The sequence below is a fragment of the Myxocyprinus asiaticus genome, chromosome 18, assembly GCF_019703515.2.
Source record: "Myxocyprinus asiaticus isolate MX2 ecotype Aquarium Trade chromosome 18, UBuf_Myxa_2, whole genome shotgun sequence".
Taxonomy (NCBI): domain Eukaryota; kingdom Metazoa; phylum Chordata; class Actinopteri; order Cypriniformes; family Catostomidae; genus Myxocyprinus; species Myxocyprinus asiaticus.
The window spans coordinates 17,827,419-17,843,851 of NC_059361.1; the positions used below are offsets into that span (position 1 = coordinate 17,827,419).

Below are 16,433 nucleotides of genomic sequence, written 5' to 3' on the forward strand. Positions count from 1 at the left end.
TTCCTTTATCGGCGTAAAGGCCATAAACAGCTTATGAATAACCCGGTCGATACGGGTAGATTTTTGCCCATTACGCCGATTTCGCATGCCATGTAAACACCTTACCTGGTGTTACTGGCTCATTCAATGTGCACAAGTGTTGAGCGCATGCCTCTTCAAGGTTTGCCGTCAAACGTAGAGAATAACGTGATTATTTCAAATGTCATGTAAACGCTGATTTGTTGCCTTATCAGATGTTTTAAATAAGCTGATTTTAGAGAGTAATCAGCGTATTGGTGATAACAGAAGTGAACAAGAACGATTGTATCACTTAAAAGAATTGTTCAAAAACAGGGATTTGTTTACTAACTAACCACTAGTTCAAAACCAGAATATTAGAGCAGTGCAGAGAGCTATGACTGATACTTTGGCTTCTTTTGGAAATGTTTTAGCTGGTGGAAAAGAAATGCACAAACTAACTGGCCAATATTATTTACTTGTTTGTTGAACTATAATATAAAACAATATTACACTTGCAATCGTGCAGTTGTTACATATATCAGCATGGCTGTGATTCTGCCGCAGAAAACCACAGCTGTGCTGATCTATGGAACAACAGCACTCTTGCTAGTGATATTGCTTATTTAAGACCCACTGACCCCAAGAATATTTCAGACCAAATGTTACTTCAAAATTTCTCTCAAACTTGCTTTAGTTTTTGTATACAGGATTCAGCGCTGTGAATGAAATAAAAATGGCTAAAGTTTTCTTATGTGAAAATGAACTGTAATGGCACTCCACAAGCACAAAATGTTTCCACAATTTAATACAAGATACAAAAACAACCATTCTAGAATATTTCACTTTATTTTACAATGATAAATATACACCCATATACACAAGGCATATTAAACACAGCAGTCTTTTATGCAACAGGGATTTTTTCACAACACGCGAAGAGACAGTGTCTCTGTTTCCTATGTTGGGGGACAGATCCATATTTACACTATGGAATATGTCATTCAAGTATTCCCAATTCAAGTGCATTTTCAGATCACTTTTATGGGATTTACCGCTCACTACAAAGGAAATCAATGCCAAACCCCAAAAGCATAATCCTTTTTTTACTTTAATTTGTGACCATTTCATCCAAAATGAAAAAGAATCACTGAAATGTTATGGCATCACATGTCTAAGCAGGTCTTGATATGCAGGTTAATAAGTGGTCAAAACAAAGGACTAGTTCACTCAAAATGGAAAATTCTGTCATTATTTAACTCTCATGGGTTTTGAACAACATGAGGGTGAGTAAATGATGACAGAAATTTTTGACAGTTTGACAGTGTCATCAAATAACTAAATCTGTCATGTGAAAAATACATAATTCAACCAAACAAATTAAGCATGAGAACCTTTATGTTATGCTGGTGACCAGCCACTTATCACACACACTTACACAGAGATCTATGTTCCTTCCTCATTTTTCCATAGCCTGGGTGTCAACATGTCAGCAAGGAGAGTTGAGCTGTAGAATACTGCCTCAGACTACACTCAGAGCTCTGTGTGTGTGTATAGCAGGGCCTAAACAAGACTATGTACATGTATATATGGCAGTGCTGCACAATCAGATGTCCCCATAAACCAGCCTCTTTACCCTTCTTAGTTAGGGTGTTTACTTTAGTGATGCATATTGTTATTTGTGACTTGTGGCAGTTGGAAAGGACAACAGAATTCTGTTAACCTCTCTGATTTGGGCATCTAGTGTCTCTGTCGCTAGTGCAAGCTCTCCTAGTTGCGTCTGAAGATTGCTAATGTTTTGTGCAAGCTCCTCTTCCTTGCGTCTGGCGTTGGCGGCCTGCCGGCTGTACTCAAGCACCATGCAGCCCCCACCGATGATGAAAATTATACCCTCGCCGAGCAACTCTGCTCCAAGCTCCGCAGCTGCCTCCTCATTCAGGGGCTTGATAGTAGAGCCACGGAAACCCATGATCCTCATCTTTGTTCTCATCTCGATCCAGTGGTATGCTTTGGAGAGAGCATAAGATCACAGGGAATCATTTAACAAATTCATTTGAACAGTTCACTGAGGGAAAAAATTGTATGAATCACTTTGGAGGCAAGAAACATTTTGGCACTACTTTCAGGTCTTGCAATCTTGCTGGAAGCGACCCAGGTAATAGAGACTAGTATATGGAAATAACAACAATTTAAAGCTGAAGTGTGTAATTTCTGCAACACTAGCACTACCTAACGGAATTATGTATATATAGTTTAGTTGTCGTTGTCTCTGCATAATAATCTGTAATAGGAGAAATATTTTAACACATAAGTTGGGGGTAATAGTAACACTTTAATAACACCTCACCTCACAATGTAGTAACATCAATGCTTTAATTAATACTCATTAATATTGCAAGCCTATTCATTATTTTAGTTGTCAATAGTGTTAAATGCAAAAGTTTAAAGGGGTCACGACATGTGGAATCAAATTTCCCTTGATCTTTTGATATATAAAAGTTCATTGTACTATAAAAACATACTGTAAGTTTCAGAACTGAAAACTTCCTTCTTAATAGAAAAAGAGCATTTATTTAAACCAAGCAGCAAAAATGTCCTGTTTGGAAATCGTGGAACTTGTGATGTCACAAGGACCAAATACATCTGAATATGCAATGCATATTTTTTCATCATTGCACCCTTGGCCTCACCCACTGGTGCTCAGTCAGTCACACAGATGAAGAGGAGAGAGACGGGCTGTCATGGGAGATTCATCCAAAGTGGACTTACACAGGGCACCTTCATGTGTCTATCTGGATTTTAATGTTTTTCTATATAAACGTGCACTAGACAAATGGCTTTGACCATTATCATACATATTGCACTGCTTTAGAAGACGCAACGTCAAAATGGTCTAAAATGGAGACCCCCATTGTGTTTCATTCAGCTGCCTTGTCATGCTGTTTTGAAGGCGTCCTGGACCGTTTTGCACCCTTCTGTGCTATTTTTAATTTTTGGCCTTCTGTAAATATGGATATCTTTGATCGTATTGGTGCCTTTCCGCACAACACCGGCAATGTGCGCTGCGTTTTAAGAGCGTACAAGCACAACTTTTAAAAGTGCGTTCTGCTGCTGTCACTGGATGGGTAAAACACATGCAGTCCTGTGTGTAAAGAAACACATAAGATGTGAGATGTGAAGACCAGCGTCTCTGCTTTGGCCTGTTTAAGTGCCCAACATCATGGAATGTATTACAGTCACAATATGATTCAAGCTTTGCAAAGGAACTGTTACTCAAGGATGGGGCATTTAAAACACTATTGGACTGCAAATCAGTAAGTAAACTATTTTATTCATGAATATTTCATATGTCATGACTGTTTAATATTTTACGGTACTACTTGAGTGAACAGTTTAATATAATAGGATGAAATGTGTTGGGTGTATCTTATGTGTTAATTCTGAAATGTAGTGTGGAGTTAGATTTTTTTGTTTCTTTTCAGACTGTGTTTCAAATATAGCTGTACTGGAAAGGCTGCAGGATGTTAGCCAATCAAAACAGTGGCCTTAAAGGGCCAGACAGCTTAAAATCAAGCGTTTCAGACAGAGGGCCAGAATTATTATATATGACTAAATTATAACTGTTTTGGTGCAAAAAAAACTATACTAAAATGATAAGTGTATCTCAGGGAAGATAAAATTATATATATATATATATATATATATATATATATATATATATATATATATAAAATTATATATATATATATATATATATATATATATATATATATATATATATATATATATATATATATATATATAGAGAGAGAGAGAGAGAGAGAGAGAGAGAGAGAGAGAGAGAGAGAGAGAGAGAGAGAGAGAGAGAGAGAGAGAGAATGTCTTAATCCCTTTAAGGGTGTTTTCACACTTGCTCTGTTTCAGGGGTCCGAGTGTGGTTCGCGAGATTTTTGGCCCATATGTGAACAATCCAAACGATCTCAGACCCCTTTAAAGCTAACCGAACCAAGACCATCTCAGGAGGTGGTCTGAGTATGGTTCGCCTATAGCCTGCGGTTAGGTTCGCTTATAACGTGCATTGTGAACACAAAGCACTCTGGGCTCCAAACATGTTTGACCCTGACAGGTTACCGTCCACCAGTAATGATGACGCGCAGAGAAGAGATGTGACGAGCCGCTTATTCTGTTTCTATGGAGAGTAAGTTGCTGATGAAAACTATTTAAACTTCTCACAAAACAAACTCAAAAATCTTTCTTCAGTGTTCTGTGCAAATGAAGACTCGAGGGTTTAACTGGACCGCATTGCAACAGCGTGTGACAGTAAAGAGATTACAATACGAATATATTACTATTGTTTTCAATGAATGGACGTTGCCCAGGGCCGGCCCGTCCTACAGGCGATACAGGTAGCCACCTAGGGCCCTGACATGCCTGAGGAGCCCCGCGAACACATGCAAATTAAATTAACAAGTCATATGATTAAGAAACCTTGATGACTTTTTATTTTGAAATTCTCCGCATTGGTTACAATTGCGCAGACACTCAGGAGAGCGTGCAACACCTGTGAACCTGATAATTTAACTTACAAATCACAATGATGGTGAAAACTAAAAACAACATATGTATAAAATAAGCTCTGAATAATCACAAAAAAAAACAAAAAACTGAAAGTTACAACAAATAACAGCTGTATATCTAAAATCGGCAAGAATTAAAGCTAAGCAGTACACACTAATCTGCATAATTTATTCATAATGCAAAGCATTGCTGAGAACTGGAGGGTGGCTTCTTATAATAGTTATTAGACACAGATCGCACATCTTGCTGAATAATGCACACGCCTGACAAAAATGCAGGAAGTAAGTTATTAAAAATATTGCTTTGTGGCTATTTGAGTCTTTGAGGCTTATTTAGTGTAAATGATAGCAGAAACAGTGCTTGTCAAATCATTAGGTCTTTTCTTGTTTTCTCAAGAATAATCTGCTGGGGAAGGAATTCAGACACTGTCGATATACAGACGCAAATAAACTCACATAGAGTGAAAATATGAGCAATTACTCTGGAAAATAACCAAACCATCCTATCTGCAAAGATCTCTGCTCTCTAAGAGGTATAAGTTTATTCTTTACATTTGTTTACAAATACATATTTCGAGATGTTGTGTTTATAGGCCATATAAACACAAATAACTGCCCCATTTCCCATCAAATGAATCCCAGATCCCCAGCCTTCTTTATGACACCTCCTCGAAAGCAGCCACCCTCCCCATCTCCATGCACCACTCCCGAAATGAGGGCGCTCCAGCCGACTTTCATCCCCTAAAAACAATTTGTTTGGCGATCATAACACTAGTTAGGACCCAATTTTGTGTGTTATTGCCTATATTGATGACCGCCCCATCGCCTAAAATACAGAGTCTGGGGCAAAACAAAACCCGACTGCCAAACACATCACACACAAAACTCTGAACCTTCAACCAAAATTCTTGGATCTTAACATGCCCCAAAAAACATGGGTTGTGTCTCCATCTTCTGATTGGCATCGCCAGCAGGTGGGTGTGTCTTTAAGACCAAGCCTATACAATCTACAGTGGTGGCCAAAAATATTGGCACCCTTGGTAAATATGAGCAAAGAAGGCTGTGACAAAAATCTGCATTGTTTATCCTTTTGATCTTTCATTAAAGAAAAGTACAAATCTAACCTTTAATTGAAGTAAAACAATTGAAACGGGAAATATCTCATTATTAAATAAATATTTTTCTCCAAAACACGATGGCCACAATTATTGGCAGCCCTAATTCTTATGAGTAAAATATATCTAAGTATATTCCCATTCACATTTTAAATTTTTTAGTGCACCTGGGTGACTAGGAACGTGAAATTGTTCAGCCACGAATTTCTGTTTCACAGGGGTATAAATATGAGGTAACACAAATTCCCAAATTCCCTTAATCATCAATCACAGTGGGTTAGACTAAAGAATATAGTTCTGATGTGCGGCAAAAAGTTGTTGAGTTTCACAAAATGGGAATTGGCTAGAAGAAAATTTCCAGCAAGAAGGAAGCGGGGAGCAGTAGCAATCCAGGTAGTACAGCTTTTATTCAAGCGTTTTCAGCTTCACAAACAAGGCACAGGCTTTTCAGCTTCACAAACAAGGCACAGGCTTTTCAGCTACACAAACAGCAAACATGCTTTTCAGCTACACAAATAAAGTTTAGCTTCACAAATAAAGATTAGGCTTTTCAGCTTCACAAATAAAGATAGAGCTTCACAAATGAAATGGTTGTTCAACTTCAGGCAACTCTCTCCTCACTGACGTTCTCGGTGGCCTTTTCAAGCCCATCTCCGTCATCACTGTAACGAGACACAGGTGTTACTTATCAATCACCAGTTGATGGCCCTTACTGCTTCCTCTCTCCCAGCAACAGACACGACCACGTCCCGCTCCACATGCCCATTTCCACCATCAAGGCAAAATGTACAAGTTCCAATCAACTGGAGGTCTTAAAAATCGGCCTGGAAAAGGACGCATGTCTATATTGACTCCACGCACAGTGAGGAGGATGGTTCAAATGGCCAAAGAATCTCCAAGGATCACAGCTGGAGAAATGCAGAAATTAGTTGGGTCTTGGGGTCAGAAAGTCTAAAAACAAAATATCACACATCACCTACATCACCACAAGTTGTTTGGAGGGTTTCAAGACACTACTGGAACTTCAAATGCAACCGGGTTCTATGGTCAGATGAAACAAACCAAAAAAAAAAAGAAAAAAAAAAAAAGAAAAAGAGCTTTTTGGCAGCAAACACCAGAGATGGGTTTGGCGCACACAGAGATTAAGTAGTTCCCAATGCCCATGGTTAAATGTGGTGCTGGATCTTTAATGTTGTGGGGTTTTTCTGCCAGAGGTCCTGGACATCTTGTTCGGATACATGGCATAAATGGACTCTATCAAATACCAACATATAAAAAAATCAAAACCTGGCTGCCTCTGCCAGAAAGCTTAAAATGGGCCCTAGTTGGATCTTCCAGCAGGACAATGATCCAAAACATCAAAATCAACACAAAAATGGTTCATTGACCACAAAATCAAGGTTCTGCCATGGCCATCCCAGTACCCTGACCTGAACCCCACTGAAAATTTGTGAGGTGAACTGAAGAGGAGAATCCACCAACATGGACCTTTGAACTTGAAGGATCTCAAGAGATTTTGTATGGAGGAATGGTCTCAGATCCCTTGCCAGGTGTTCTCCAACCTCATTAGGCATTATTAGAGAAGACTCAGAGCTGTTATCTTGGCCTAGGGAGGTTGCAAAAGGTATTGAATAAAAGGGTGCCAATAATTATGGCCAATGCATTTTGGAGAAAAATGTTTATTTAATAATGAGATATTTCCCATTTCAATTGTTTTACTTCAATTAAAGGTTAGATTTGTACTTTTCTTTAATGAAAGATCAAAAGGATAAACAATGCAGATTTTTGTCACAGCCTTCTTTGCTCATATTTACCAAGGGTGCCAATATTTTTGGCCACCACTGTAGAGGGGGTCCAATAGAATCTATGTAAAATCTTGAATTGCATAAGGCGCACCCTTGCATCTCTAGATACAGACTTGATGTTTTTTTTAGAATCCTAGCCCACACTCCCTCCTCCAATACCAAGTTTAAATCTTTCTCCCATAATCTCTTGATAGAAGTTAAAGCTCCGTCCCCCAGACTCTGAATTAGCAGGGAGTAATACACTGATGACTCATGACCTTTTCCAAAAGCAGTAATCACCACTCCCAAAGTATCTGCCACTTTAGGGGGGTGTATGCTACTCCCAAAACTAGTACAGAGCAGATGGCGCAGCTGTAAATACCTAAAGAACTGAGATCTGGGGATCCCAAAATGTTGAACCAAAGTTTTAAAGGATCTCAACACTCCACTCTCATATAGGTCACCGAGTGTATTAACCTCCCTCACAATCCACTCTGACCAGCAGAAAGGGGACTTTATACATAATTTTGGGTTCAGACATATGCTTGAGGCAGCATTTAAATAAATGTCCAAATTAAACACTCTGGACACTTTTGCACATACCAAGTGCAAATGCGAGATAACGGGGTGTAACTTCTCAGATTAGTTTGATAGAAAGGCTTTGCAATAGGGAAATAGGGGCAAGAACTTCCTGTTCAATACAAAACCAGGGAGGGGCTCTTTCAGGTGGAAGCGACCAATGTGCCAAATGTCTGAGACCGAATCAACATAAAACTAAATCTTGGGTAGGCCTAGCCCACCTTTGTCAATCGGCCTATGTAACTTACTGAAATGTAATCTGGGACACTTACCATTCCAAATGAAGGACTTCGCTATGCTATCAAATTGCTTGAAATAAGAAAGGGGGACATCTACAGGGACAGATTGTAGCAAGTGGTTGAATTTTGGAATACAATTCATTTTTAATAAAATTAACCTTCCCAATCATAGATAAATGTAATGAAGCCCACCTGCCCACATCGCTCGAAAACCTTTTTATTAAGGAGTCAAAACTAACTCTAAATAAATCACACAAATTTGCTGGGAATAAAATGCCCAAATACTTAATGCCCTGTTTGGGCCACTGGAAGATGCCCGGCTGAAAAGCCATCACTGGACAGTATGCTGTCAGAACCAAAGCTTCGGATTTAGACCAATTGACTCTGTATCCTGACAACTTAGAAAAGGAATTAATTCATCTGTGGAGGCAAGACACAGATCTAGTGGGGTTGGAGACAAATAATAAAATATCATCTGCGTAGAGCAAAAGCTTATGTGCCATACCTCCCGCCACCACCCCCGGAAAATCATCTTCCTTTCTTATCGTGGCTGCTAATGGTTCCAGGGCAAGACAGAACAGTAATGGGGAAAGAGGTCAACCCTACTGGGTGCCCCTATCCAGAGTAAAATAATCTGAAATTAATCCATTTGTTTGTACCACTGCTACTGGGTGTCTATAAAGTATTCCCAAACCTGTATATTTCCAAAATCTTAAAAAGATAATCCCGTTCTACCATAACAAACACCTTTTTGGCATCAAGTGAGATGGCATCGACCGGAGTCTGATCATTTGCCACTGACCACATGATATTGATGAAACGCCTAATGTTATCAGAAGAGCTACGACCCCGAATAAACCCCACCTGATCTATATGTATAAGAGATGTCATAACTTAATTGGTTAGCCAGAATTTATGACAATATTTTTACAGCTAGCTGGATCAGGGAAATTGGATGGTAACACTTGGATCTTTGTCCTTTTTACGAATCAGACTGATCCGGGCTTGTATCATGGTTGGCGGAAGCTTTCCATTCTTTAATGATTCCGTATAAACTTCTAACAAAAGTGGAGCCAATTCTGTAGCATAAGATCTAAAAAATTCTGCTGCAAAGCCATCTGGCCCTAGAGCCTTGCTTGTAGGCAAGGCCTTAATTTCCTCACCAAACACTTCCAAGGTTATCTCAGAATCAAGAAAAACATTTTGCTCATTCATCAGTTTAGGGAGTTCTAATGATTCCACAAAGTTCATATCAAAGTAACATCTTCATCAGTAGACGAAGACGTGGAACTATAGAGATCAAGATAGAATTCTTTAAAAGCATTATTAATATCAATGGCCGAGGTAAATATTTTACCACCAGCAGATTTCACTTAGGGAATGGTAGAAAAAGACTCTCTCTGCTTTATAAATCTAGCCAAAAGCTTCCCTGCTTTCTCCCCCATCTCAAAGTATTACTGTCTTGCCCTGAATAGCCAAAACTCCACTTTCCATGACAAAATAGTATTATATCTGTATTTCAATAGAGTCAATTCTCTGAGACCATCAGACAACATTCTGCGCTTCAGCTCTGCCGCGGCACTTTTAATGTTCCCTTCCAACTCCACGAGTTCTCGTACTTTGAATTTTTTGACGAATGAGGCATCCTTTATGATCCGACCCCTAAGAACCGCCTTAAGTGCCTCCCAAGCCACGCCCACAGAGGATACTGAGGACCAGTTGGTCTCCATATAAACATTGATTTTAGCCTTTAACATTTGTTGGAATTCATGATTTTGCAAAAGGGATATATTAAAGCAGCAACTATATGATTTCTTTTTCTCCATATGTGGCAGCATCTCTAAACTCACCAGGGTGTGATCTCAGACTAAGATATTTCCAACTGAGCAATCAACAACAGATGAAATGAGGGACTTAGATATAAAAAAAAAAAATCTATTCTAGAATAAATCTTAGGGACTGATGAAAAGAATGTATAGTCCCTACCAGATGGGTTCAAAAGTCTCCAAATATCTGTAAGACCAAAATTTGTACACATCCTGTGAAGTGTCAATGTTGCTCTAGGGGGCTTACACACTTTTGCTTCACTATGATCAAGGACTGAGTCCGTCAATAGATTAAAGTCTCCTCCCAATATTATATCATGAGGGGTGCCAGCGGCTTGCAACATCCCTTCAAGATCTATAAAAAAGCCCTGATCATCAGCGTTAGGTGTGTAAATATTCGGCTGCAATGTGATTACCAAAAAAATAACTTCCTCACTCCACTGACTTTATGAAGAACATGGCTTGCTGGGGACATGTAAATATTTTGTGGCCATCCTTAGCTTCTATTCTCAATTTGGCCGGGAACATCAGTGCCAAAGTGACCTTCTGCTGATGTAAGAGTTTCTTGCATTCCTTGAATCGATCACGTTTCTCTCTTGTCGAATTCGTAAAGTCTTGGAACAAGAAAACGTTGTGGTTCTTCCAAGAAAGCTTTCCTTTACTCCTTACCTCGCGTAAGACAAGATCTTTATTGGATGATCTCAGAAATTTGGCCAGAATTGATCGGGGCCTCTCTCCCTCAGCGGATCGCCGAGCTGGAACTCTGTGAGCTCACTCAATTTCCAGCTTGTGGCCTGTTATGTTGAGCAGACTCGGAGAGAGCCCACCCAGGAATTCCACCATATTCTGACCCTCTGCTACCTCAGGAATTCCAACAATTCAGATGTTTTTCTGCCGGTTACGATTCTCCATATCTTCCAATTTTTCCCAGACACGCTCCAAATCCGCCTTGGTTGCTAGTGGATTAGCAGTTAATTCCCTCTCCGATGACTCCAGATAATTGCTCCGTTTCTCAACATCCACCACTCTTGTAATCACCTCAGTGAATTTAATCTCCATAGCAGTGATCGATCGACGTATTACAGCAAGATCCTCCAAGTCAGCAACGACCTTCATCAGCATTGCCGACACGTTCATCAGTTGTCACCGAATTTCCTTCATCTCACCAGCCAAATTGACTCCCAGGCTTTTAATGTCTCCAGAGCCCGAGGATTTTGAATTCTTTGACAAACTGTCTTCCTAGAACAGTTAAAAAAATCAAGGTGTATTGAATCTCACCGGTTTATGACACAAAAAGTATTAAAACTAGGAAAGTGCGCAGAGCTCGCCGTTCACACGTCCGAACCTCGCATGGCGCCACGCGACTCCGCACAATAAACAATACTTAATAATCATGGTTAATGTTAATTTCGACATATGCTAGACAATTTTTAAGATTAAAATGTTATAAGTTAACATTAGTTAATACAATATGAACTAACATGAACAAACAATAAACAATTGTATTTTTATTAATTGACATTAGCAAACAAACTATATATTTTAACTAACATGAACAAACAATAAACAATTGTATTTTTATAAATTGACATTAGCCAAGATTAATAAATGCTGGAAAATTATATTATACATTATTAATGTTACCTAATGCAAACCTTATTATAAAATGTTACCCAGTAATTATCATACTTGCAGTTCACATGAACTCATATTAATTGAGACATTGGTTTATTTGTACTTCTAGAAAAAAGTTTAAAGGCGATCAAAATAAGGTGATAAAATGGTGACTTGTCACTGCATCTAAAATACAAATATTCCCTTATGCATGCATGTATATTTTAACCTAACATCTTCATGTTGGGAAAAAAAGCTACTGAACACTTTATTTGTTATCTACCGAGCTATAAGGTATAGTTCTTCTTTTTTAGTGCTTTCTATTTAAAAAAATCTGCTCATCATGTTTTATGTCGTTTTATGGATGTTACAAAGTTATGACAATTTTCACACTGGGGGGCCCATTTTCTTGATTTTGCCTGGGGCCCCACGGGCCGGCCCTGATGTTGCCCAAGGCTGTCAATAGATAAAACCATGATCAATCGTATTTTCTGTTGGTAATACGACCAATCTACAGTTGCAATCTAAATTATTCAAACCCCCAAGACAGTAAGGATTTACAAAGTTACGCTTTTCTGATGACCCAGAATTTTTAAACTTTACATCTATATCAGTTGAGTGACACATTCAAACTCATAGTGTGAATATATATATTTGTAAATAGCAGGATTTTTTTTAAAATACAGCCATGTCATAATTACTCAATCCCTATTGCATGTAGCTGTTTCTTAAATATGTAAGGCTACACAAGTAATTGTTTTAAAACAAAATTAAGTCATCAGTCTGCAATGGCACTTAAGTTTTAAAATGTAAGTTTAGCGTAAACAAAAATGTATTTCTATGCAAAAAATGCAATTAAAAATAAGCTGTCTCAAAAGGTAATAGAGGAGATTATTTCATTACACAAGAAAGGTCATAGCTAAAAGTACATTTCCAAGGCACTTCAATTTCCAATAGACAAAGTTGGCAGCACCATTCATAAATTTTTTAAATATGGTACAACAGCAAACTTCTTGGAGTGTGGAAGAAAGCAAAACAATACAAAACAAAACAAAACAAAATTCCTTTGGAAATATTTCCAAGGGAAATATTGACTTGAATATTCAAGAAGTAGGAAAGACCTGTGGAGTCCTGGAAGAAGTTTTTTTAGACGTATGACACTAAACTGAAAATGAATTTTAGACCCATGGGTCAGCAGTACGTCTGGAGTAAGATGACAAGGTGATGACATGAACGACACCATCCCCACAGTCAAGCATGGAGGTGGGTCAGTCCTGTTATGGGGGTGTTTTGTGGCTGCAGGAAACGGCTATCCTGACTATGTGACAGACACCATGGATTCTTTCAGGTATCAGGCCATTTTGGCATGAAAAATGTGATGCCTTCAGTGTGTAAATTGAAGCTCGGTGATCACTGGACTTTCCAGCAAGACAATAACACCAAGAATACATCCAAGTTGTTCAAAATCTGGTTCAGGGCTAGGTCGTGGAATGTCCTTAAATGGCCCTTTCAGTCCATCATTAAAATCCCATTGCAAACCTTTGTTGGGATTTCAAGGAAGCAGTGGCAGCACAGAAACCAAAGAATGTCAATGAGCTGGAAGCTTTTGCTCATGAGAAATGTGTAAAAATTATAATAGAGAGGTGTACGAATCCTGAGAACACTTACCTGAAACATTTATTTGCTGTTATTAAGGATAAAGGATGCTCCACAAATGATTGACTGTGGGGGTAGAATATTTTTGACATGACATTTGTGGACAGAATTAGTTATTTTTTATTTAAAAATGTGGGTAAACTGAACTCTTTGTTCTCAAAATCACTCAAATGTGTATTAAAAACTTACTTTGACTGTTTATTGAGGTTTTAGTTGATGTGTTTTAATTCACATCACCAGAATGTATTGCTGGTTGGGGGGGGCGGTTGAATAATTTTGATTGCAACTGTACCACAATCCATGATTGGATTTCTTGAATTTTGTCTCTAAATACAGTATTATTAATGTCAAAATACAATGCCATCAGTTTAATGCACTGGTTTTCCCTCTTAATTGTTTTTAAAATAAAAAACAAAATATTATATATTTACACTATGTAATACAGTTCTTTTTAGATGCAGAAGATCAATAAAATAGGATTTATTGAACAAAGAAACCTGTATGAGTGCTAATTATTCATTCTAAGTGTATTAAACATGTTTAATAATATAGTATATATAGAGATATAGTAGACGGAGTATAATTCTAGCTCCCCACAGCACACAGCCATCTCCGACACTTAACTCAGTTCTCTTCTGATGGAAAGACTGAAACTCTAGCACTCTAGCACTTTTGGTCATCCACTCTGGACATATTCACGAACCTTGGACATCATGACATCACGGGATGTCCAGCGTCTAATTTGAGGGGTATCCACAGGTGCATCACCTGACACCTCCAGCATTAGTACCTGTTCATCTCTCTTTTCCTCCTTTGCATTTTCCTTAATGGGTAATTACTTAAAGCATTAGCTTTGGCATTAGCGTTACCAGGCTTGAAAACCATGGTGTATTCGTAGGCACTCAAGAGCACGGCCCATCTTTGTACTCTTGGAGAACCCATCTGCGGAATTGGTTTCTCTTCATTGAAAAGAGAAATCAAAGGTTTGTGGTCTGTACAGACAATGATCTTCCATACAGGTATTTGTGAAACTTCTGTATGCCAAACACTACTGCCAGTCCCTCTTTATCCAGCTGCGGGTATCTTTTCGCCACGGCTGAATGCGTGCATGACATGAAACTTAGTGGTTGTTTGCTGCCATCTTCCATTTTGTGTGACAACAAGGCCCCCACCCCGTAGGGCGATGCATCACACGCCAGCACCAGATCTCTGTCTGCAGAATAATGTACCAGGACGTTAGCAGATTGCAGCAGCCTCTCTGAATGCTGGAAGGCCTTTTCTTGTTCTGTCATCCACTCCCAGTGCTTTCCCTTTTTTAAAAGCTCATACAGTGGTGCCAGGCAGGTTGCTAGATTTGGAAGAAATTTCCCATAGTAGTTCAATAACCCTAGACAGGCTTTTAACTCTAACACATTAGTAGGAGATGGTGCCTCTACTATAGCCTTCACTTTCTTTTTCACGGGTTGGAGTCCTTGGGCATTCATATTATCACACACTTGACTTCATCCTGCAGCAACACGCATTTCTCTCTTTTGAGCTTCAACCATGCATCAGCCAACACTGTACTCAGATTCTCTAAGCACTCTGCTGTATCTATGCCCATTATCAAGATATTGTCTAGATAAACTGCTTCTTTGGAAATCTCCTGCACCAAACCTTCCATTATTCTTTGAAATATGGCATTTTGACTGTTCAATTTCCCTGTGTATTCTCTAATGCAACCCAGTGTGAATGTATCACCAGAATCATCGCTGTCACTTTCCCACGCTTTGTTTGCACGATGACATCCAGGGCTCTTTTTATTTATTTATTTTTTAATCTCTGCTGTTGCTCTCTCTCCCTCTACTGGCTGTTTTACTTTTATTTCTACAAGCTCTCTAACACCCTTAGGTGGGACCTACAACTTTTTAAATCAGTAATACAATTTTTGTTTCATAACTAGAGTTACAATTGTTACAAAATGTTAAATGTTAAACTTTAGACAGCAGAGAAAAATACTGCACATCGAATAAGTTATTTTTTTATTTAAAAATATATATTTTATTCACAACGTATTTTTTATCATCACAACGTAAAACGTAGTTCTATTACACAGAGGGGGAATGGAGAATTTTACTGAGCATATGCTGAGTCATTACTCTAGTTTATTTGTTATTAAGGAAATACATATACAGTATATAAAAATATAGTAACAATATGTACGATAACTATAATGTTAGAAGAAACAAATTTAGCAATAAGCAGCAAAAGGAACTTTCAGGCGTTCACTGTGCTCTCAATGAAAGAAGACTCCCGCCCACTCCACACATTTCGAATCTCATTTGTCTATCGGGGAAAAACTTCTAATATCTCATTGGTCTACTGGTAAATTTGTTGTTCCAAATATCCAATGACAACATCGCAGAATTCATGATTGGCTAAACATCAGTGCAGGGCAATGTCTATTGGCTGTGTGTTCCTTCAATATATCCGCCTACAGACACCTTCAGCATCGACTGATGTCATATCGTTAAACACGAACAGCCAAATATCAACTTACCTTGGGCCGGAGGAAGGCAGATATAATTCTTAAAGAATTCACTCCTCCGTGCGCCTGCTTTTATCCGGTTGGCCACCGGTTTGCTCAACTGTCGTACTCCCAGATAGAGGAGCTTTGCGATTGGAAAGGCACCGACAACCATCTTGGCGGAAATGTGTCATCTGAGGAGGCGGGATGAGGAAAAGAACGTCAAGTCACGACGCATATATTTTAAAATTAATGACGCTACATTAATATTCATGAGAAGTAGAAGACACATCCTCCAAACTACTCTAAAACTTTTAAATTTTTAGTAAAAAAAAATATTATTTTGGTCATTCTTCCGTTTTTTTATTTTTTAAAGCTTTTATTTTACTATTACTCTACTATATATATATATATATATATATATATATATATATATATATATATATATATATATTTTTTTTTTTTTTTTTTTTTTTTGTACAACGTGGAGATTTTTTCTACAAAAGTCATTCTAAATAGCTTATGATATGATACGTATAA

At 38.3% G+C, this 16,433-nt stretch overlaps 1 protein-coding gene across 1 annotated transcript; it reads right to left on the reverse strand.

Annotated features, from left to right (window-relative positions):
* Window positions 1-808: 808 nt before the first annotated feature.
* LOC127456422 (optic atrophy 3 protein homolog) lies at window positions 809-16,086 on the reverse strand. Its single transcript, XM_051724901.1, has 2 exons — window positions 15,927-16,086; window positions 809-2,004 (listed from the first exon to the last, which is right to left on the reverse strand). The coding sequence occupies exons 1-2, from the start codon at window positions 16,066-16,068 to the stop codon at window positions 1,673-1,675; spliced, it is 474 nt and encodes a 157-aa protein (XP_051580861.1). The 5' UTR covers window positions 16,069-16,086; the 3' UTR covers window positions 809-1,672.
* Window positions 16,087-16,433: the final 347 nt, after the last annotated feature.